Genomic DNA, 26,072 nt, shown 5'->3' with positions numbered 1-26,072 from the left:
CTCACCACCCCCTACCCCATATCTTCTCAAGCCTCTTCCTTAAACCACCCTCCTGACTTTAAGACTACCTTCCTGTTTTGCTAAAGAGGCCAAGGAAAAGATTTGTTGGAGCTCTTTCTTAAAAGTTAGTATGACTTCTGATTGTGTATTTAAAGGCTGAAGCATCCCTTTAATATCCAGTATCCACACACCACTTTCAATATCAATGCTTTAAAAGAACCAGAAAAGAAAAACCCAGATCTCTATCAAAAAAAAATCCAGAACAAGGAAGTATAAAGCTGAGAATGATAAAAGGAGGCTGAGGGAAGGTTTCAGCAAGACAATGCTATCAAGCTTTCCAGGAAGTCAGATCTAATCCTAACCCAGAGGAAAGAAAAGGCTCTAAAGTCTAAATGTTTTCTGCCCTTGGAGCAGGATGCTCATCAGGTTACCCCAAACCCACTGAGCACACCTCTTTAAGCCCCTCCAATAGACCACCTGCTGAGTGTAATATATCCAGCTAACTCAGTTTTCTACAATATTTCTTGCCACCACCATCATATATGTAGTCTGTCGGTGACCCAAATCTCATTTTGGGGAACATGACTGTGTTACTATCACCAGTACCTTTTAACCCCAAAAGAATGAAAGATAGTCTCGGGATTGAATGCATTTACAACACTGTCCTTATTTTTCTAGTTCCCCCACAAGTGCCTGACCTGTACCTAGGCATCATGTCCAATGCATAAGAACCTCAAAAGTGAAAATGTATCTCCTGAAATGCTGCTAGATGGGTTCTCAAATATTTTTTTTAATCTGGCAGACTTTTAGTATCAATTTGAATGATGTATGTCATCAATTATACAGCATAAAAAAAATATACAGCATGAGGATAAAATATCAAAATGTATTCAGAAAAATAGTTGTAAAAATCATTATGAATTAAAATGTAACCAAATCAGAACACTGTCCTTTCCTCTCTGTTTCAGGTACATGGCCATCATCCACCCCCTGCAGCCCCGGCTATCGGCCACGGCCACCAAAGTGGTCATCTGTGTTATCTGGGTCCTGGCCCTTCTGCTGGCCTTCCCCCAGGGCTACTACTCAACCACAGAGACCATGCCTGGCAGAGTCGTGTGCATGATCGAGTGGCCCGAGCATCCTGACAAAATTTATGAGAAAGTGTGAGTACAAACTCACCCCTGTTCTGAAGCTGCTGTGGGGCAAGGGCCTTCCTTGCCCTTTGTTATTCCTGCTTTCGTTCCATATGCTCTGTCAGTGAGGATCAAATGTGTGTTTCTAAACATTTCCCACACCCACCCTGATATCAGGTTGATGTGTCTACAGTTATCAGGAGATTGTTGTACTTTAATTACTATTCTGGGCTTTGAAAGAGAATCAAGAGCTGTGAGACCCAGACCCTATTGAAGGAGACCCTCTTACTGCACCACCAAGTCTCTCAGGCCCTTATCAAACCATTTCCCTGCCAGTACCTACAATCCTGGGACCTTCATCCTAAACCACCGACAGCCACTCTGTCCACCTGCAGAGTACCTCGGGAGGGGCATGTCTCTCAGGTGTGTGCTTTACACAGTGCTCAAGGTTTCCTCCTGAGATACAGCTCCAGATGCCCAGGTTACCTTATTCCACAACATTTGTGTGATTGGCCACCATCCCTTACCTGTACTACTGCCTCCTCCCTACAATATTTCTTTCTTCTCTCAAATAAGGTACTTGCACTTGAGTCTTTTATCTCAGATTCTGCCTCTGGGGAAAACATCTACCTTCCAGGTTTTTGTTTTTGTTTTTGTTTTTGTTTTAGTGTAAAAAATAAGACAACACATGTGAAATGCATGGGGACACAAGGCCAGTGCACCCAGACTTTAGGAGTTACAGAACACCTACTGGGCAGGCCCGTTTATCTTTCAGAGAGGGGCTGGTCACAATGAGGGCTTTTTTCAAAGCGTCTTGACAATTTTCTCTAATATTTCTTATCGTAGCTGCAACATTGAAATGGCTTTATTCTTTGCTTTGTTCTGCTCAAGTGAGCAACAATGTGACATTTATATTACCATTAGTTTTCTGGACTAAGCACATGGATAAAATAGGTCTTTTTGCAAGCCCTCTATAATTCCCCTATCTTGGGTTTATTATGTGAATCATAAAACAACTGTAATGTTAGAGTCACACAATCTTGGTCTTAATTATTAGATTGCCACAAGCCATGTAACCCTGGGAAAGGATCACAGCCTCTCTTCCTTACTAAAATGAAGATAATAAAGCTCCACTTCCTATAAACAATCGTTATGAAGATCAAATGAATTATGTATTCTCACCTTGTAAACTATTAAATGCCATACAAACATTGTGAACCAAATTCATTGGATAACAATATAATTGTGTGGCATTTAATTTATTAAATGTTAAAATTAGATGCTATACCTGTCATGACTGCAAGATCTGATAGTTTGAGAGCCTGTCACACACAGAGTTATACTGCCACATCTGTTCCTTGGAGTATGAAAATGTGGCTTGCCAGGAAAAAAATACATAAAGCTCAGGCATCACCTTCCAGACACAGATAGTGGGATTTATTCGATCAAGCAGTGGGGGGATTAATGCTCAACCTAGAGGGAAACATTGAAAATTATTCTTCCAAATGAAACTACAAGCCTGAACAAGACCTCAACGAGAGAAAGAACACAGTTTTACAAGTTGAATAGGATCTGTAAATATGATCAAGAAGGTTTCCTCAAAAGGAGAAAAATAAAATATCTCTGAATTAAAATTCCTTACATAAATTGCTTCAGAAACCTCCATAGATAATATGGCCTGTGGCTCTGTTCTTAGTTCTCAATGTCTTTTCAAAGTCTGATCAGCTTGCTGCAATTTTTCGTTTCAAAATACTCATCACTCTTTCATCTTATCACAAATTCAGAGCTTAACTTGGAAATAGATTTGGAAATAGATCTCTGGTGTTTGGGCCAAGAAATACTGATGTTTGGAGTCATAATGAGGCAGGAGACTAGAGTGTGACAAAACTGGCTAGGGAAGTAGGGGTAACCTGTTTGTTACAAAATGCCAGGACACATGGGCAGAACAGTTTCCTAAGCCCTGCACATGGACTTCTCACAGGTTTTCCATAGGATGGCCTAGACCTGACACCAGCCTGAAGAGTGGGCGATACAAAAAGGGAAGTTGATGTTGAGCTCTTTGCTGCTGTGCTTTCACAGCAGCTTGATCTTGTCCTGTAGAGTATACTTCTTTTCGTACTTTTACTTGGCCCAAACTCCCTCAGCAAGGCCTGCTTCTTTTCCTTTAAATGTAAAGCCTTACTATCATTTGTGTTTGTCCTGACCAGTCCTTTGTTCAGGACGGAAAGAGCCTAGACACCACCTCTGCAGGGGGACTCACACACTCTAAAACCTGCCAACAATATTTTTGAACATTTTGGTATTCTATGATTATTAAGTACTAGTCAAATCCCTTGAGAGCTAACAGAGTGCTTTGGATTGTCTTATTTCTTTGCTTCAAGAGTTAATGCTACTCTTACCATCTAGGTGCTACTAGATGGTAAGGTTTGCCATCGTTGTTTATTTTATTAACCTAACCTAAAAAATAAGTCTGATTTATGAGCCTGTTCTTCTATCCATTCAAGACATATAACTTGTTTATTGATACAATAGTAAGTCCAAAGAGTCTGTACTTTCCATTTACATATTGACTGTGATATAAACATAGGTGAAGTACATAGCAAAACTTTATTCAACTCTAATTTCTTTTTGTTAGTATCTTTCACATTGCATTGTGCTATATTTTTAGGGAATATAAATTTTACCATGTCTAAGCCAATTCTACTCGTATTTTAGTACTAATGATTATCATTTCCAGAGTACACAATAATCACAGATTTGAAACCAGATGGAAATTTTGTTTTAAGGCAACATAATAATTGAGGTAAGATTTGGGCTCTGTAGTTAAATGAAAAGTTGACTCCTAACACTGTCACACCCTAGTTTAGTCCCAACAGTCAAATGATTTCGGTCTTTAAAACAAACAGTACATTCCACACAGCAGTAATTAAGAAAAGTAAATGAAAAAACTCACATGAAGTTCTCAGCACAGCATCCTGCATGCGGTAAGGTTCGGTGAATGTTAACTATTGATTCTAGTTTCACTCATTGATTTGAATCTACAAGCAAATGACTGGCAGCAAATAGTGTAGTGTGTAGAAGCTCAGACTTCATTTGTCTGATGGATAATTTGTGCCATCTTATTATGTAAAAACAATTTCGTGAAAATTCATAAATTACTACAAATGCCTTCTGGCTACATAGGAAGCCTCCAAGCCTGATCATTCATCATTCAGATTCTTCATTAATACACAAATTAAATGAAGTATTATAAAACACAGCGTATCCAATTAAAGAACAGTTAAAAACATGCACCTAACACACACAAACACACACACACAAACACAACACACACACACGATCATAGGAAGAGTCACATAACTTTGTCACCCACAAAATGCAAATTAAAACTACAGTGAGATCTTTCTACACACCATTAGACTAGCAAAAGTTAACAAGTCTGACAAAACTAAATGTTTCAATCTTTTGGTGATGATATGAAGCACATTGGAAAATATAGTATCTGGAAAAGGAAGAGCTATACAAAGCCTGTAACTCAGAGGTAAATGACCTAGAGAAACTCATGCACATATGCATTAAATACATCTAACATACTGCTCACTTCAGTATTATCTTCAATACCCTAAACTGGAAGTATTTCAGATGTCCATCATCACAGAATGGATAAAAAATTATGGTATAACCATGAAATGGAATAGTATATAGCTGATAACATGTAGCTCTGCACAATACACGTGCTCTTATAAACAAAGCTCTAGAAAAAAACAAAATGAAATGACATTTTTGAAATACATTACTAGATGACAAAACTACAAATATAAACAAGGAAGCTTCACCATGCAAGTGAAGACCATGGTTCTTCTCCCTCTCACAGAAGGGAACATGGCATGACCAGGAAGGGTCACTTAAGGTGCTCTGGGAGGGTGGCATTGTTAGATTTCTTTGGCTTAGAGGTTGTAGCACAAATGTTTGCATAAAAATTATTCATGATATCAGATAAATTGACTGATATACTCTCTGGAATATATATTTCATTTTTTTAACTTAAAATGCCACACAAAGGCTTTGGTTTCCACAAGCTAGCATTGGATAATCCCCCAAATTCTTCCAGAACAAATTATCTTCTGATGTGTGGGGCTTTTCCTGGGATTAAATTTTTCCTAGGAATTTATCTGTGAGTAAGTAACACACGCACAGCCCTTACCCCATCCTAACATTAACTTGACCTCTTGCACTTTGCTTTGCTGACTCCTGTGCATCAGTTCTAGAATTTTCCCAACTGGTATAAGGGAGGATAAGGCAAATGCTTGGCCCTTGAGGGATGTAGCAAATGTTAAACCCAAGAACAAGGCCTGTACAGCCAAGGCTCACATCCCTCGCTGCTGTTATATTCACAGGCGGATTCCTCAGGATCACAGAAATCTGCAGAGCTACTTGGTTCACCTTTCTGGAAAGTAATTTATACATTTATTTTGTGTTTAAAAATATGAACACATGATAGACTATAATGAAAATTCCTATGATTTCTTTAATCACTCATACCACATTATTTACTAACATTTTGATGAATATTCTTCCAACTAAATACTGTTCTTAGCTTCTTTTTTCTCTCATTGAGTGTATTGGTACATTTTAGGTATACAGTACAGTTACATTCATCATTGGGATCTTGTACCTTTACATGACAGGTCTTGGTTCTCATTTTTTCCCCTTGTCCCTGCTCTCCCTTCACCCCCTCCTCCCTTCCCTATTTACAAATACTTTATTTCTTTTCTTTTTTTCATTTTTTCATGTTTGTTCTTAGTTTCTTTTCAAGTAACATAAATATGGAAGCCAACACAAATATAGATTTTTTTTCTCTCTTTGCAATACAAAACATAGCTTATTGTATGTGCTGTTTTCTTGTTTTAACTTAGTGGTATGTCCTGAAGATGTTTCTGTATCCACTCATAAAATCTTCTCTATTATTTCAGCTACACCATATTCCATTTTTTTGAATGTACAATATTATTTTAGCACTCACTAATTGATGGACTATGGATTGTCTCCAACCTTTTGCTACTATAGAATGTGGCCATAAATAATTTGTATACCTACCTTGCAATGTTATCTATAGCATAAATTCCAAAAAGGGGAATATGTCATTTTGGTATTTTCCCTACATTCCTACCAGCAATGTGTGAGAGTGCCTAGTTCTCTACAGCCTCAGCAACAAAGTGTATGTTGTGAAGTTTTTAGATTTTTTTCTCCACCTGAGGAGAAAAAATGGCATCTTATTATGACTAAAGTTTCTATTTCTCTTATTAGGAATGGATTGGAATATCTCATAATTTATTATCCATTTGTACATACAGTTTACAGTTTATTCATTCACAATGTCATAAATCATTTCCTGTCATTAAACATATTTCTACCTGGTGAGAGAGAGATTGTTAATGCATCCCCTTATTTGAAAATTGATCCAATGGTTTCTCTTAACTATGTAGTCAGATAAAATATCAAACTTCAAAGCAGGCTGCCTCTAGCTGTATCTTTATATCCCAGGGAGAACTGGCTCTGTTTTCTCTGCATTCTCTATTTATGTTTACAATCCTCAGAGATTTTAAAAAAAAATACTATCCATATAATATTCATGAAAATGGGGACTTGGGTTCCTCATTAATGCCATTATTACCATAATTAGTAATTCAGTCCTGCCACAATTATCAGCCATGGCTGCTATAGTAAAACAGTGACACTACCCAGTAAATCCTTCAAAGGTGGAGTTGTCTGAGAGGTGGTGAAGAAAGAGCTCATGTGTGAACAAAATTGACTCTTACTTCTGGGAAAAAAGAAAAAAAAAAAGCACAGAGAAAGGAAGATGAGAAAATGAGGAAGAAAATTCTAACTTTGCAAAATGCATTTTCCTTTCCCTCTTCTATTAAAACTATGAGAACCATGCTGTAGCTTTCAAAGTTCATCAGAGCTAAGGTCACTTTAGCAGGTGCTGCATGGGCTGTCAGCAGGCAGTAGTCCAGGAGGTAACAGGGCAATGTCCTTGAGAATAAAGAGATGAATGAGCCAAACTTCCTTCTTCAGAAGACCACAATCAGGGACAAGAAAAGTTTGTAATGAAAAAGAAATATGAAACACATCCAAAAGAATGAGCTTTAGACAGCCTGGGGAATTTCAGCTTCCCTGAATAATCTATTAATATCGGTCATATGTCATTTTCTGTTAATTAAACTTCTATGTACATGACTTTGTGGTAGAGTTTTAGCAAGCAGTGAGACATGCTTATTCTGGATTCCAAATACTCCCAAAAGTAATGCAAAAGGAGGTTTTATTAGAAAACAGCATAATACATGACTAATTACCCAGAGATACTGAGAAAACTATAGTAGAATTCTCTATAAGTACCAATTGTAACAGAAGACTATAAAAGTACGGCATTGTAAATATTTGCCGTATTTTCTCTTTTATTTGTTATACCCCATTGTCAGAAAGCAGCTAAAAAATTTTATATTTATATTCTTTATTTTCATTAGTAATAATAAAATAATTAAAACTCTACAAGAATTTCAAATATTTGTGGGTCCAGGATTGATTGTTTATGCTGGCTATTGTGATTTATCTATCCCCCCTCAACACATACACACACACACACACACACACACACACTAGGTTTATAAATATAGCCCAGGACTCTCAGCATTGTCACCGATGTTGATGAAAAGCAGTTAAACCAAGAATAAAAAGAGCCCTGACCCTGAAGGAACTTTGGTAGTATAAAAACATGCCCTAAATCTTGACTTCCACAAAGAAATTAAAGTAAATTAAGTTTAAAAGATCAAAATTTGGAAAGAAAAAGAAGAAAAGAGAGAACATTTTGCAGAAACTAGGAAGGTTGCCATTCAATGGCGAGAATTTCACTGTTTCTGGCAGATAGGCCCAAAAAAGAGGCAGCTCCCAGTACTGCTGTGAGAGACACACACCAGCAGCCTCTGATTAGGAGGCGCAGGTGTGGACCTGCCAACCTCAGGATGGGACCACAAATCTGAGATTCCTCTGGGCAGCTACAATCAACTTCTGGAGGCAGCTGTCCTCAGACTGAAAAGAAAAAAGCACAAACAGGCCAGAGAGCATAAAATAAAAATGGGTGATTTTGTACAAAACCATATAAAATCAAGTTGGAGAGGAGCATGATGAAAATACTAATCAAGAATTACATTTATAAAAGACACTGCGGTCAAAATTTATGTGGGGTAATTCAGATGTCTTAAGTTCTGAAGTTCAATATGGGGATCTTGCTCATTTAGATTTGATGTTACACGAACATAGACAGCTGACAAAGAAAGCTTCACAAAAAAAAAACATTCAGGCCAATTACATTTACAAATATAGACACAAACATCCCAATTAAAATAGTCACCAAAAAAATTTCAAAATTCTATTAAAAAAGAAATGCTGTTTTTAAATATGACTTTCCAATAAGATTAGTAAATTATCAGAAAATTTATTATTATGTTTCATCAAAATAATTGGTCAAAGGGAAGTATCATATATCCTTCTCAATAAATGCCAAAAATAATTTAAATGTAATATCTCTAACTTTAAAAAGTAGTTTATGTCAGCTAATGCTTGACAAAATAAAATGAATAATAAATATCCTTTCCAGCAGAAACAAAAGAACACTTAGAATAATTAATAAGTAGGATTTATGTGAAAAAGAAAAGTATGCTATTTTGGACTTAAGGAAATTATGTAAGAGAATATTTGAGAAATGTATTTTATATGATTTGAAACTCAAGAGTATGTGAGGGCACATAGGAAACAGTCTCCATTCTATCTTTATATGATCTTTATAACATAAAGATGTTAGTTCTTCTCAAACTATTTCCAAGAGTATGTTTAGATGGCTGAAAAGTGAATCATTTAAAAAATATTTTAACAAAATATTGCCAGGCATGGTGGTGCATGCCTGTAATCCCAGTACTCAAGAGGCTGAGGCAGGAGAAATCATGAGTTTGAGGCCAGCCTGGGTTACACAGTGAATTCAGAGCCAGCCTGGACTATAAAGTGAGACTCTGTCTCAAAAAAAAAAAAAAAAAAAAATTTTCCTGTAAAAAAAAAAAAAAAAAAAAAAAGAAGCAATTTAATGAAAAAAATGCTAAAAAGTTATTTGCTCCTTCAGATGCTAGAAATCTCTCTCTCTCTCTCTCTCAGAAACTCAAGAATATAAAATGTTATGCTTAGTATATGCTAAAGACAAATTGTAAAATGAGCAAAGATGATTTCCTAAATCTCTGAAACCCAGGTAACCCAAAATATTGCCTGATTCTGTATATAAATGAGATTGTAGATAACTGCATAATCTACCACTACCCCCAATTTAACTCCAATATGCATTAGTGTTTTGAAGCCCATAAATATATTTAAGCTTTTTAATTTCTTTTATTGAATAATTGCAGACCTGGGTGTTGAACCAAGAGCCTTTTGCACTGAGCAACATCTCCAGCCGTTTTTATTTTTTATTGTGAAACAGGGTCTCTTCTAAATCCCTCCAGAGAAGGACTCAAACTTGCTATCCTCCTGCTTCAGACTCCCAAATGCTGAGATTACAGCATGGGCCACTGCACCCACCTTGAAGCTTCTTGTTAAAGAAATATTTTTAGTTTATCTTAATAAGTAACATACGCACATGGCTTACAAACCAGAAAATGCAAAAGTGTAGACAGGAGAACCTCTCCCTCTCTTCTCCTCCCCTTATATTCCTACTGCTCTGTGGATAATCACTGCTCTTTGTTCCTTAAGAGAGTTCCAAGTTTCTCTATGATATCTAAGAAAGTATGGACATATATTCTCGTTTTCTTTCCTTTCTCCTGTGGTTCCTTTTATCTGATAATTTACCTAAGATATCCTTTCTCATCAATATAGAGCAAGTCCTCTCACTTTTTTCCTTACAGCCTTTGTATAAAAAAAATTGTAATGCACTCATCTAATATGATACTGATTTATATTTGGATTGCTCCTAGTGTTTTTGACACATCAAACTATATTGCAACAAACAATCTCCATTGTGATAAGTTTTGAGGTAAAGAAATCCAATAGTTTTGCTTAAATCTTATGCCTGCCAGACTTATTTATTTGATCACAGAATTTTTTATTAGCCCTGTCACTATCCCACAGAAATATTATTCATATGACATATTCTGGAGAAAATCTGGGTTAATCATAAAGCTGGAGTCCCTTTACAAATTTAAAACATATTCCAAATAAGTTAACACGGAATAGAGGTTTCCAAAGAATAGCACCCAAGGCAAAAGCCAATATGAGAGAGATTTGCTGATTTGAATATCAATATAATTACAGATACAAATAAGGGGCAGATATGGATGCATATATATATGCAAATGTCTTTATTAATCTGTGCTATATCAGGAAACTTTTTTACATTTACTTATTTATTTATTTGAGAGGTTTTGCATCTATAAATTATAATCACTAATACATCTGTAATTCTTTATATTATAGTGTGTCCAACTAAAGAATAAGCAAACAGCTAGGTCAGTGGAAAAGAAATCATAGTACTTCTCAGTGTAATTTGCAAAAGGGGGAAAAAGTCTTGGACCCACTTCTCAGAAATGAATATTCAGTAACCATAAAAAATTTTGGCCATTTTCCAGTTGTTTAGGAAAGTTTGGGCACAGTCCCACACAGTGCATCAGAGTTCCTCTTTGAAATAACCCAGTTTTACCAATGACATCTCTTTTCTCAACTGCATAACTTCCCAAATATCTCCAAGGGATAAAATGAGAAAATGCAACCTCTGAGACAAACTATTAATATAATTAACATAAAGGAGGCTTCATGAATAACAATAATTAATATTCAAACCAATAGCTCATGGAAGAATATTTTAAAACCTGTATTCCAATAATGGATATAATTTTCTATTTAACTAGCCTACATTAGACTTAATGAAAATGCTAAGTATGAACAAGCTTATGAGGGAGATGGGTGCTATTTGCAGAAAGTTGGACAATATATACCAAATTTTCTAAATGTACACTTTATATGAATCCACAGTTGTACTCCTAGAAATTCTTGAAGGCAGGGCTCATGAACTAGTGACATTAGAAGTCAATGCCCAATCACTGGTGACTATTTCAATAAAAGTTGGATTCTCCAAACTATGCATTATTAAAAATGGCATTCTACAAGCATATTGACATAAAGATACAGTCATTATATTCTTATCTGTAAATAAAACAGGCTTGATGCTATTAAGTGTAGTTAGTATCATTTGCATTTTATAAAGTCGACAGATGTACCTGTAGATTATAGGGGGAAAGTTTGGAGAGCTGTAGAGTAAAGTTTAATTCTCAATGTTTTTGTATTGAATGAAGGATTACAGGTCATTTAACATTTTTGGTTTTGCCTCTCTTCAATTTAAGTTTCTCTATGCTAACTATAAATTATTGTCTCTATGATATTTTTAAATTCAGCAATGTAAAAGATGTCCACTTTTTGAATACAAAAAAAATGTTATCACTTGAAAAAAAAATCACTAGGGAATAAAAAATGAAATAAACTAAATATTTTAGCATCTGAAAATAGATCATAATATTTTTTTTCTCTAAATTCTCCAGACAGTGCTCCATGGTCCTTTGACATTTAGTTTTGTGAAGAAATCTGATATCATCTGACTTTTTCCCTTTTAGATAATTTGATTTCTGCCTGTGTGCATTTTAAATTTTTCTTTATATATGTTTTTAAAACTCATCATAAAACATGTACATTTAGAGGATTTGTTATATTTTCTGTCATTGCCTTCTAGTTCGGGGAAATTTTTCTTAAAAAAAAAACATTTTTTTATTGCCTGCCCTCTGTTCTGCTCTCCCTTTCAGAGTTATTATTGATCATAAATTGTTTCTCTGAAGTCTCCCTATTTTACTAATCTCGATCATTTCTTTCACCTTTTTTTCTGGCTTCTGGGTGAATTTTCAAGCATTTTTGATCAAATTGCAAAATGAAAGGTTACTCTTCATTGCTCCTGCCGCATTTTAATTCTGTACTCATGCTCTCATCTGAAAGTGTTATTTAATTCTTGCCCTTTTTATAGGTAAAACATCATTTCAAATATTGTTTTAAAAACAAAGGATAGTGGGGCATGGTGGCGCACGCCTGTAATCCCAGCACTCAGCAGGCTGAGGCAGAAGGATCACTGTGCATTCGAGATCAGCCTGGGCTACATAATGAGTTCTACGTCAGTCTCAATGGCATGAGATCTTGTCTCAAAAAACCAAAAACCAAAAACAAAACAAAACAAATAAAAAAAAAAGAGTGGTTACTTTGAATGTCTGCCTGTTTCTTGAAAAAAGATCTCCTGCAAACAGTTACTTCCTATTTCCCTAAATAAGTTCCCATATTAGTCCTGCCAAACATCCATTCACTTTCTCTTTTTTCTATCCTTGTAAAGTATGGGGGAAATGGGCACTCCTGAAATGGGCACTCCTAAAATGGATTTGAAATTTTAAGAGCACTTATCTAAATCTTTCAACCCCCAGTGCTGTGACTTCCCTCTCATCAGCTGCTTGCCATGGCTGCACCCACCCCTCAAGCTCTTCCTCAGCTTCAAACTGCAGCCTCCCCTATTAGAGCAGGTTGTTTCCCCTTGTTTCCTCAAGTGGCTTTTCCCTCCAGTCATTTGTACCCTCCCTCAACTAAATCCCAACAGCTCATAATCTGAACTCATTTGCCCTGGCCAGTGGGTGACATCTTGTTACTCATTTTTACATCTGAAATGAATTTTAGCATAATTTCATAATTTGGGGGACTGTTGGAAGGAGAGAAGTAATTAACTATGTTAAAGCTTAACGTGGTGTATAACTCACAAATTTTGAAATTCTTTTTATTTTTCAACTGATAACATAGCAAAGTAGTTTGTTTTTATGACTGTACCTTTTATCCAGCAAATTTATAGATTGAAGAGTGTTCAGACTGATTTTTTCCTAAGCACACAAATATTCCATCTGTCTTGGACTCAGAGCCACCTCTACTGCACGGTCCGGCCTAAAATATGGGCCTCCTCTGGAGCCACGCCGTTTCCAGCGGGCCCCAAAGGTTAGCTGTGGCACAGCTCCAGGCAGGTGAGTTTTACCTCAGAGCACCGGCTTGGACTCAGAGCCACCTCTGCTGCACAGTCCGGCCCGTACTATGGGCCTCCTCTGGAGCCGCACCATTTCCAGCAGGCGCTACTGATTGGATCTCACACAGCATCAGGAGGGTAGCCATGCGGGCAACCCTGAGCACACCCCCTGCCAGCTATTAGATCCCCTGATTGAGCCATTCCTTGGACAAACTCTGCAGAGGCGTGGCGGGCTGTAAAGAGTGGTGACTGATCTCATTGTGTTCCTGATTGTATCAATAGGGATAAAGGATAGGGATTGATTTGATGAGTTGTTTTCTCAATTATGAAAATGAGAATGTCTATAAGTCATTAGAGAATCAAAGGCTGGGATGCAACAATATCAGGAAGATTTAATGACCCAGACATAGAATCAAGGGCAACACAACAGCAAAAATAAAGATGAAAAAACACTCAAGCAAGCCACAAACACAGACTTCCAGTGCACCGATGGCAAACACTAGGGCAAAGGAGAATGAAATATCAGATAGTGAACCTCCAGAACAATCAGAACTCACAGCACAGGAAGTAAAAAAACTGATCAATCAAACTCTAGAAAAATTCAAAACAGAAATTATTTCCCAGATAACCATAGAGATGTTGAGCAAAATGAAAGACATGATTCGAGACTCCAGAACAGAAACTGACAAAAAATAGATGAGCTTAGGAACATAATAGAAGCCATGAAGGGCCAGCATAAGAAAGAAATGGAAACAATGAACACTCAACATAGGAAAGCAATGGAAGCCATTAAACAGATTCAAACAGATATCCAGGAGATTAAAAACTCTATTGAAAAGCGTACATAACAGAATAAAAGATTGCGAGGATAGAATCTCAGATATAGAAGATAGGATAGCAGACAGTGACCATGAAAAGAGAGGTCTCTTAAAAACATTAAGGGAGCATGAGAAATTGATCCAACAACTCCTAGATGATGCAAAGAAGAATAATGTAAGACTGAAAGGAATCCATGAAGTACCAGGAGAAAATGCAAATGACTTAAAAAAGCTGTTCAAAGAATTAATGACTGAAAACTTCCCAAACAGAGGGGAAGAAGTAGACATACAGATAAGCGAGGCATATAGGACACCAACTAGCCACGATCAAAAAGAAATCTACACCTAGACATATAATAATCAACATTCCAGAAACCCAACAGAAGAACAAAATACTACAAGCAGTAAGAGAAAAGAAACAAATCACATGCAAAGAAAAGCCCATCAGAATCACAGTAGACTTTTCAACACAAACTCTCAGGTCAAGGAGAGCCTTGAGTGAGGTATTTCAAGTCTTAAAAGAAAACAACCTACAACCAATACTGATGTATCCTTCAAAATTCTCTTTCAAAATGGATGGAGAAATAAGATACTTCCATGACAAAGAACACTTGAGAAACTTCATGAATACTAAACCAGCACTACAAAGAATTTTAAGCAATATCTGAGAAAAAGACAATGACGATCACAACACCAGGAGGCCCAACAGAGCAAATCAAATAGCCAAGGCAAGAAACTAAAAGGAGAGGACAAAAAATAAAAAAAGAGTCAACGAAAGGACAATAACATGGCAATAATAAGTCAGTACATATCAGTTATAACTATTAATGTCAATGTCCTCAATTCACCAATCAAGAGAAATAGGCAGAATGGATTACGAAGCAAAATCCAGCAATGTGTTGTATATGAGAAACATACCTAGTGCAAAAAGAACCCCATAGACTGAAAGTGAAAGGATGGAAAACAATTCTCCACACAACAGGAGGCCACAAAAAAGCAGGGGTAGAAATCTTATTCGCAGACAAAGCAAACTTCAAACCAAAACTGATTAAGAGAGACAAAGAAGGCCACTACATCCTTGTAAAGGGAACAATCCAAAAGGAAGAAATGACAATCATAAATGTGTATGCACCAAATATAAATGCCCCCAACTATATCAAACAAATATTAAGTAACATGAAAAACCAAATAACCACTAATACAATTGTAGTGGGGGATCTGAATACCCCACTATCGCAAATAGACAGATCATCTAGGCAAAAAATCAACAATGAAATACTAGAACTGAACCAAACTTTTGAATGCATGGACTTATTAGACGTCTATACAGTGTTCTACCCACAAAATCAAAATATACATTGTTTTCAGCTGCACATGGGTCATTCTCCAAGATAGATCACATACTAGCTCACAAAACAGGTTTGAATAAATGCAAAAGAACTGAAGTTATTCCCTGTACATTTCAGATCACAGTGCAATAAAGCTGGAGATCAATAGCATATGAAACCGTAGGAACTTCACAAACACATGGAAATTGAACAACACTCTCCTGAACAATCAATGGATCACAGAGGAAATTAAAGAAGAAATCAGACAGTTTTCACAAATAAACGAAAATGCCAATACAACATACAGGAATCTATGAGACACAATGAGAGCAGCTCTACATGGAAAATTCATAGCACTGAAAGCCCACACTAGGAAGATAGAACAGGTTCAAATAAACAACCTAGTAATGAATCTTAGACTCCTAGAAAAACAAGAGCAAGAAAAACCCAAAGCTCTAACAAGAGAGGAAATTATAAAGATTAGAGCAGAAATCAATGCAATGGAAACTAAGAAAATGATACAAAAAATAAATGAATCGAAGAGTTGGTTTTTTAAAGAATAAATAAAATTGATAAACCCTTAGCAAACCTTATCAAACAAAGGAAAGAAAAGGCTCAGATTCATGCAATCAGGAATGAAAAAGGTGAAGTCACAACACATCCCACAGAAATCCAGAGGATCATTAATACATACTATGAGAACCTGTACTCTAATAAAATGGAAAACGCAAAAGAAATGGACAGATTTCTAGATACTTATGAATTACCAAAGTTGAAAGAAGGAGATAAAAACATTTTAAACACTCCCAACACAATCAGTGAAATTGAAAATGTAACTAAAAACTTACCAACAAAGAAAATCCCAGGTCCTGATGGATTCACTGCTGAATTTTAGAAGACATTTAGAGAAGATCTACTGCCATTACTCTTCAAACTTTTCAATGAAATTGAAAGAGAAGCAATACTTCCAAATTCATTCCTGGAAGCAAATATCACTTTGATTCCCAAACCAGGGAAAGACACAACTAAAAAAGAGAACTACAGGCCAATCTCCTTAATGAATATAGATGCAAAAATCGTCAATAAAATACTAGCAAACAGAATACAGAGGATTATCAAGAACATCACACATCCTGATCAAGTCGGATTTATTCCAGGGATGCAAGGATGGTTCAATATATGTAAATCAATAAATATAATGCACTATATTAACAAAGTCAAGGACAAGAACCACATGATCCTCTTGATAGATGCAGAAAAAGCATTTGACAAAATTCAATACCCATTCATGATAAAACCTCTGCAAAAAATTGGAATAGATAGTCTATGCCTCAACTTAATAAAGGCTATCTATGAAAAACCAACAGCCAACATCATATTAAATAGCCAAAAACTGAAAACCTTCACGTTAAAATCAGGAACAAGACAAGGATGCCTACTATCACCACTCCTCTTTGACATATTTCTGGAAAAATTAGCCATAGCAATTAGACAAGAGAAAGAAATTAAAGCAATAAAGATAGGAAAGGAAGAAGTTAAACTGTCATTATTTGCTGATGATATGATATTCTACATTGAAGACACAAAAACTCCACCAAAAGACTTCTAGACTTAATTGACACTTTTAGCAGAGTAGATGGATACAAGGTCAACACCCAAGCCTTCTTGTACACAAATAACAGACTCACTGAGAAAGAAATTAGGGAAACAATTCCTTTCATAATAGCACCCAAAAAAATGAAGTATCAGGGATTCAATCTAACAAAAGAAGCAAAAGACTTCTACACTGAAAACTTCAGCACTCTGAAAAAAGAGATCAAGGAGGATATAAGAAAATGGAAAGATGTCCCCTGCTCCTGGGTAGGAAGAATCATCATAGTGAAAACGGCCATACTACCAAAACTGCTATACAGATTCAATGCAATGCCAATTGAAATCCCAACACTATACTTCAGGAAACTAGAAAGAAGAATCCAAAAATTCATTTGGAACCATAAGAGATCTAGAATACCAAAATCTATCCTAGGCAACAGACCCATGGCAGTGGGTATAACAATTCCCAATTTGAAACTATACTACAAAGCCACTGTGATAAAAACCATATGGTACTGCCAAAGAAACAGATCTAAGGATCAGTGGAACAGATTGGAAGACTCAAAAACAACTCCAGATGCACTCAGCTACCTCATCTTTGACAAAGGAGCTGACAGTCCCCACTGGAGGAAAGATAGCCTCTTTAATAAATGGTGTTGGAGAAACTGGATCTCAACCTGCAAAAGATTAAAACTAGACCCTTATCTATCACCATGCACTAAATTAAAATCCAAGTGGATTAAAGATCTAAATATTAAAACAGAAACACTAAACTTGCTGGAAGATAAGTTAGGCAGAACTCTGGAAGACATTGGCATAGGAAAAGACTTTATGAACAAATCCTCAGTAGCACGGGAACTAGCAGATAGAATCAACAACTGGGATCTCATCTTATTAAAAAGCTTCTACACCACAAAAAAAACCATCAACAGAACTAAGAGACAACCTACAATGTGGGAAAACCTTTTTACCAGCCGCTCCTCAGACATCCAGCCACCCCAAATATAAAGACCCAATTCTAAAATGGGCATCTGAAATGAACAGACATTTCTCAGACAAAGAAATAAAAACAGCAAGTAAATATATGAAAAAATGCTCCACATCACTGGTCATTCGAGAGATGCAGATGAAAACAACACTGAAATTTCACCTCACCCCACAAAGAATGGCTGCTATCAAGAAATCACACAATAACAAATGTTGGTGCAATTGTGGGGAGAAAGGAACCCTTCTCTATTGTTGGTGGGAGTGCAGACTGGTGGAACCACTATGGAAGTCATTATGGAGATACCTCAAAGAACTAGGATTAGAGGTTCCATTTGACCCAGCCATCCCTCTGCTGGGTATCTTTCCAAGAGAACTAAAAGAATCATATCACAGAGAAGTATGTGCACCCATGTTTATAGTGGCACAGTTTGTAATAGCTAAATTTTGGAAACAGCCCATTTGCCCTTCCATTGGAAACTGGATAAAGAAGATGTGGTTTTTCTATAAAATGGAATACTACTCAGCCATAAAGAATGAGAAAGTAGATTCATTCATAGGTAAATGGGTACATTTTGAGGATATACTCCTAAGTGAAATAAATAAGTCACACATATGCAAATACTGAATAGCTTCTCTGGTGTGAAAAACTAAAATAGTACTCAAGATCCTAATGGGACAATTAGCAACATGAAATAGGAAGAAAAGGACCAAAGTTGTAGGGACAGTGAGAAGGATAGGGAAAGGGGAAAGGGAAAAAATATGAGAAAATGTAAAAATGGAATTAAAGTGTTTTAAGGTGGGGAGGGGAGGAAGGGGTGAAGGGAGGGTGGGGACAAGGGGATAAAATGAGAACCAAGACCTGGCATGTAAAGGTACAAGATCCCAGTAATGAATATAACTGTGCTGTCTACCTAGAATGTACCAATAAATTCCATTTAAAAGAAAAAAATATACATGCCATCTATAAATAGTGATTTCTCCTCTTTCTAGTGGTTAATACCTCTTATTTCTGCTTCACTTCATATTGAAAATGACGAAAACTTTCACAGTATTTAATAATGGCTTTGTTAACTTTCTTGTTTTTCTGGGCCTGTCTGCAACACAAAATATTTGGAGTCCTTCTTTTTTCCTATCTTAAAAAAAAAACAGTACCACAGCATATATCAAGATCTACCTTTTGAAACTTATTAAAGGTTTTTCATACCTGGAAATTAAGTCACATGAAAATATAACATGCTGTGTATATATTTAGGGCTTAAAGTTTTATGTGAATTGTATTCTCCTAATTAATTGTTTTCTTCAAATTGTTGTCCTCATGGATTTTTATAACATCTAGTCAGAGTAACAGTGATGCCTGAAAATCTTCCATTGTCATTTCTGTTAAATTATCCTTACATTTTTAAAAGTTTTGCTTTATGTGTGTATTGCATCTATAGTGTTATTATTCATCAGGGATGTACTCTTAGCAATAAAAAGTATCTAACTTTAGAGCATTTTATCATGAACACTATTTCCTATAGGATGAAAAGCAAAACCACTATTTCGTTTGCTTAGTTTGTTTTCTCATATGTTTAGTTTTAATTCTTCCATATTATTTAGTTTTGCTCTATTGTTTTGAGAATTCCTATTATGAACAGCATATTTTTATATTCTATTATAACTTAATCTAAGAGTGTTTTACCTTTCAATAGGCAGGTTTAACATTCCTGCCATCATTGTTGTTTATTCACATATCCTGTTGTATTTAATCTTGCTTTATCATTTAGCTTCACATTTCTGATTTTTATTGTTTCCTCTTCACTCTGTCTTTTTTTATAAATGGTCATATTGACTATTATCTTTGGTAATTTAGAAGATAAATAACTTTTATTTCACTCTACAGTTAGTTAAAATCATTCCCTACTATTTTTTTTTTTTGCCAGAAGTAAGATTTATTTTTTTTCTTTATTGAGTTTATTGGTACATTTTAGATGTACAGTACCATTACATTCATTGTTGGGATCTTCTACCTCTACATGACAGGTCTTGGTTCTCATTTTTTCCCCTTGTCCCTGCCCTCCCTTCATTCCCTCCTCCCCTCCCCATCTACAAACACTTTATTTCCATCTTTTTAGCTACTAACATTTATCATCTATATAATGTCACTGACTCAAATTTATCCTTCTTTATGATATGCTTGTAACATCATGTTCCTTCCATTTTAATAACAATACATTATTATTAACCATCGTCACCATGTTTTACTATAAATCTCTAGAACTTACTCATTATATCTGGTTAAAACTTTGTACCATTTTACCAACATCCAGTTCCCCTTTACCTCTGTCCCCTAACAACCACCATTCTACTCCCTACTTTTGGGGAGGGAAGTGAGACAGGGTCTCACTATGTAGTTGAGACTGATCTGGAACTTACTATGTAGCCCAGGCTCATCTCAAACTCACAGTGATCCTCCTGCCTCAGCCTCCCAAGTGCTGAGATTACAGGCGTGTGCCACCATGCCCAGTCTCTACTCCCTGTTTTTATGAATTCAATTTTTTTAGACTCCACACCAAAGGGAGATTATGCAGTGTCTTTCTGTACACAGCTGACTTCACTTGGCATAATGTCCTCCAGGTTGCTGCAAATGACAGGTTTACCTCATTTTTGAAGCTAAGTAATAGTCCAAAGTGCACAAACTCCACATTTTCTTCATTTAATCTTCTATTGACTGATACTTAAGTTCATCCCCCATATATTGAATATTGTGAATACTGCTGCAATGAACATGGGAGTGCAAATAACTCTTTGACATATGAATTGCATTTCTTACAGATATATACCCAAAGTGAGATTGCTGGGTCATATAGTAGTTCTGCATTTTGTTTTGTTTTTGTGGGACTTCTATGCATTTTCCCTAACAGGCTTTTCTCCATGTTCTCACCAACATTTTTCACCTTCTTCATTTTTGATGATGGATATTCTAACAAGGGTGAGGTGATACCTCATTGTGGTTTTTAATTTAAATTTCCTTGGTGATTAATGCTGTTGGATATTTTTTCATATACCTATTGGCCATTCATATTCCTACTTTTGAGAATTTTTCTTCCTGTTATTTATTTCTAACTTCAGTACGGTTGTGGTCAGAAAAGACACTTGACATTTCAGTCTTCTAAAACTTGTTAAGGCTTATTTTTGTGACTTAACATTTGCTCCATCCTAGAGAGTATTTCACATGTGCTTAAAAAGAATGTGTATTCCACTGCTGTTGAATGGATTTTCTATAAGTATCTGTTCTGTCCATTTTATCTAAAGTATGGCTTATGTTCAATGTCTCCTTATAGATTTTCTGTCCGAATGATCTCTCCGTTGTTGAAAGAGAATCGTTGAAGTCCCCTATTATTCTTGTATTGCTGTTTATCTCTCCCATCAGATTATTAGTATTTGATATATATATATATATATATATATATATATATATAGGTGCTCTGATGGATGTATATATGCTTATAATTGCTACATGCTTTTGCTGAATTGACCCCTTATCAAAATAATAATGATCTTCTTTGTCTCTCTTTTTATAATTTTTTACTTAGTTTTATTTTATTTTATTTTTTTTTTTTTTGCTTTCTTTGGGCTTCTGTTTGCATGAAACATCTTTCCCATCCTTTCATTTTCAATCTATGTGTGTTCTTAAAACTGAGACTCTTACAGACAGCTTAGAGTTGGGTCTTACTTTTGTTGTTGTTGTTTTGGGTACCAGAGATCAAACTCAGGTCCTTGCACTTGCAAAGCAGGCGGTCAAATCACTGAGCTAAATCCCCAGTGTGGGGTCTTACTTTTTAATACATTTAGCCATTCTATGTCTTTTTATTGGAGAATATAATACATTTACATTTAAGGTAATTATGTACACATCAGGACTCGTTGCTATCATTGTGTCAATTTTTTTTCTAGTTGTTTGAAGATGCTGTAATCATTTCTTCCTCTATTGCTCTCCTCTTTTGTGATTTGATTATTTTCTATGTGGTATGCTTTGATTTCTTTCTCTTTCACTTTATCTTTTGTGTATCTACTATATGTTTTTGCTTTGTGGTTACCATAGGACTTACATAAAATATCTTGTATGTATAATGGTCTATTTTAAACTGATAACAGTTTGCGCTTATTCTCCTCCTCTACTATCTTGCAGATTCACTCCTTTCAATGTTAATCTATCTATCTCAAGATAGTATTTATCAGGTTTCTCTACTATAAAGTTCCTGTTCTTTTCCCCCATTTCCCATGTTATAATCATTAAAGGAAACTATTGCATGCAGCCCAGACTAAGAGAGCGAGAACTTATGCTCCATCTCCTGGAATAAAGAGTGGCTACATAAAGTATTTGGTATTCTGCACTAATGATTCATCTCTTCCATCATTCATTTATTGGTTCAATCATTTATTTACATTACAATGGATTTATATTTATTTATTTATTTTGAGTGAGGGTATATCCCATTAGGTCACCTAGTTTATTCTGTTCCTCTAATTGTGCCAGCATTGGCCATTAAAATCTCTTTCAGATGGTTCCTATAACCCTTTGAGATATCCTACCATGACATACCCTACTTGCTACTGTGATTTGGGGCTTTGATTTGGTTTGGTTTGATTTATAGTGTTGTACTATGCTGAATTTTGAGTACATTGTGGTACTGCACTATGACTATTTATCATGATATGTCAGCTTCATTGAATTAAGAAACATCTAGCAGACTAGTAGTTTTTTCCGTGTTTGAATGAGGCATAGAGGCATGGATTTGGGTCCTACACATGGCCCCTTGCCCTTTCTTCTCTGGTGCTGCCCCTCTGCTGTATCCCCAGCTGCCATGAGCTAAGCAGCTTTGCTCCACCACATCCTTCTGCTGTAATGGTCCTGCCTTGGAGCCAGCTGGCTGTGAACTGAATCTCCCCAAGCTGTGAGCTAAAGTAAGTCTTTCCTTCTTTAAGTTGTGAATGTTGGGTATTGTGTCCAGCAAAGAGAAAGCTGACCACACAAGCACCTTCTTACATTGTCATACTGAAAGATACTCCAAACTCATTTTGTATTTCTTTGCCCTAGGCCTATAACCAGCCATTCTCTAAGGTGTTCTGGTTTCTTTTACTGAAGAATGGCATTAGAAGCCAAAATCTGAGCTGTAGGCCTATTACCATAATTTCTTAAGTTTATTACCATAATTTTTAAATGATTTAACACTTTTAAAAGTTCTCAGTTTTCATTTCTAACATGATAGAAATAACCCACATAAAGCAAAAGTTCTTTTGGGTCCTTAATAATTTTTCTAAGTGAAAAGAGATCCTAAGAGAAACTGACACAGGTCTGCTCTCTTTAAAATGTTTTCTATCCCATTTTATAATTATGGCTTTCAATGATTGACTGTCACCTTTATATACTTTTGTTTTATTAATCATTACCACTTCCTAATTGTATAATCTCCTATATAAAACAACTACTCATCCAGGTCATGATTTTGTGGGTTGGCTCATTGGTCTGGTTTGCACAAGCTCTACTAAATTCTGAGGGGCTTTCTTATGTATCTGTGGGTCATCTTGCTGCTGAGTACCCTAAGAAGCCTTACTCACATACACAGCACTTGGAAGATTGCCAATTGGAGTGACTGAACTGTGCATTCCTCGTCACACAGTAGAGGAGTTCAGGCTTCTTTGTATGGTGGTTTCAGGAGAGGAAAAGCTTCACTGCAATAGTGCTTTCCAAGTCTCAGTCTGTCTTACATGTGCCATTTTATGCCATTGGCCAAGCAAACCATATGACGTAAAGTGCATATATGACTTCTTTTTTTTTTAATTTTATACTGCATAGATAACTTTATTTAAATTTTTTTCCTATTCATTTGGTCAACAAATTAAACAATCTCAAATTCACTGATAATCTTTGGTTACCTGTTAAATCTTTGTTTTCAATTGCCAAGAAGATCCTGGCATTTATATCTCAAGCACTGTTCCAGAATCATGCTGATGATTTGTCAACATAGGTCAAGAGTGACTCCCAAAATAATCTGTCACAGGGCTGTGTGACTTCATTCACTAGCTGTGTGACTTCAGACAGATTACCTTACCACTCCTTTGAGCCTCAGTTTCTCCATCTGAAAATTAATAATAATAATAGCACCTATAGTGTGAGTTATATGAGAATTAGATGAAATATTATATGTATAGCTCTTACCACAGTGTCTGGTACCTAATAAACTTCCATCTGATTTTTAATTTATTATTATTACTAACATAGAAGGCCTTGCAGTAGCATTATTAGGAGAGCTTATTTTTTAAAGTAAAGCATGTTTATTTATTACTTCATCTCTATCATTCTGATCTCTTCCAGAAAAATCTCTTTATTAGTAGATAGGATCACTTAAGAATCTCACTTCTATCTTTATTTCTTATCTTTATTTTCTTCTTGCTTTTCTTTGTCTAATATATTCTCAGAGAATAATCAAGTTATCCTCTGCCCAATTAATCCAAATTCCTGCTGTGTGCAATTGTCATTCACTGTTTTTTTTTAACTTTGGCAACTACATTTATCACCATGATTGATTAAGGATAAATGTTGGAATTAACCCAATGGAAGTTTCCTTTGGTTTCTTAAAGATAGGACATTTTTGAGCATATCTAAGTACATAAGTTAGCAATTTTAAGAGTATTATTTTTTGTAGTAATCTACTTCAGAAAATATATCACCAAGGATGTTTGGTGAATTGGGAGTTACATTTCACTGAACCACAAAGTTTTTCCATGGTTCTCAGGAACTTCTCTTTGTTGACTCTTTTTTTTTTTTTTTTTTTTTTTTTTTTTTTTTTTACTTATTCTTAAAAGGAGAGCATTATGGTTACTTGATGTGATTTATCAGTTTACATATTCACTTAACAAATATTTATGAACCCTTATTTTATAGCAAGTACTATGTTGGAAGTAAAACAATGGCCAAGAGTAATTCCTCATACTCAAAGCTCTTAGAATCTACTAAGCAATCAAAGAAATAAAACAAGTATGTAAATAAGGTAGGGACTAGAGGGAGAATAAGTCCACAGTGGGTGTGAGTGGTGTGGTGTGGTGTGGTGTGGTGTGGTATATAAGGCAATGTGGGAATAATTGAAAGAATAGAAGGCCAGAGAGCACATAGACACTTATGGGACCACTGAATTCAGGCTTTGCCCTGCCAATAATGAGAAATAAATGCTGGAGCAGGACAGCATTAAATAAGAACAAGATCATGAGATACCTATAAGGTGCATCTCAGTGGGTTCAGTTCCTATGACAGAGATGCAAAAGTATGAGTCACAAACTCATAGATGGATTTACAACTTGGAGTACAAATGAGTCACTTGGAGAGATAATTAGAGAAAATCTGAATGAAGCCCTGAGAAAGTCAGTAGAACAGTAGGATTCAGCAAAAGGGGGCTATGAGTCAGTGTTAGTAGGGTAAGAGAAAAACTGGGGTGTGATATCACAGCAGTACATAAGGAAAGGGGCCTGAGAATCTAAAATGTTATCAACCAACCTGGCTATGCAAATCTCTCCTCACATATAGCCCCAAAAGCAGGAGGAGATAATAGTGGGTTGGGTACACCCTGGGCTAAAGGTTTTATCACCTGAGTATTACAAAGGGAGGAAAAGTTAAGGGAATTAGAGGTGCCTGTGTAGTACTGACTATATTATTGGACAAGTAAGGAAGCAGAGATTCAACATCACATATTGAACATGGTTGGATCTAGAAGTGTTTCATACTTCACTGTTGTTGTTGTTGTTGCTGCTGCTGTTGTTGTTTTTAATAGTTGCATGTGGGCAGGGGATTTAGCTCAGCGGTTCAGAGGTCTGCCTTGCAAGTGTAAGGACCTGAGTTCAATCCCCAGTACCAAAAAAAAAAAAAAAAAAAAAAAAAAAAATAGTTGCATGTACTCATAGAGCTCATGTTTCATACATACCTTATCCATGTAGCCTAAAGGTAATTTTATACAATATTTTTAATAGTTTTGCTCATTAAACAATTTTCATGCTGTGATGTTTCCCATTTGTGGTATCATGTCAATACTCAAAAAAGTTTCAGATT

At 35.8% G+C, this 26,072-nt stretch overlaps 1 protein-coding gene across 1 annotated transcript in view; it reads left to right on the top strand.

The window, feature by feature from the left end:
- Nucleotides 1–26,072, top strand: part of Tacr1 (tachykinin receptor 1) — a 165,373-nt gene that overhangs the window by 85,252 nt on the left and 54,049 nt on the right. Inside the window, exon 2 of the mRNA XM_010631601.2 lies at nt 969–1,163. Within this exon, the coding sequence (XP_010629903.1) occupies nt 969–1,163 (195 nt within the window). The remainder of the gene's footprint in view (nt 1–968; nt 1,164–26,072) is intronic.

The sequence above is a fragment of the Fukomys damarensis genome, unplaced genomic scaffold (genome assembly GCF_012274545.1).
Source record: "Fukomys damarensis isolate Sample0158 unplaced genomic scaffold, DMR_v1.0_HiC HiC_scaffold_2, whole genome shotgun sequence".
In the NCBI taxonomy this organism is placed as follows: domain Eukaryota; kingdom Metazoa; phylum Chordata; class Mammalia; order Rodentia; family Bathyergidae; genus Fukomys; species Fukomys damarensis.
The sequence above is the reverse complement of the archived record's forward strand: the minus strand, read 5'-3'. Positions and strand labels throughout refer to the sequence as shown.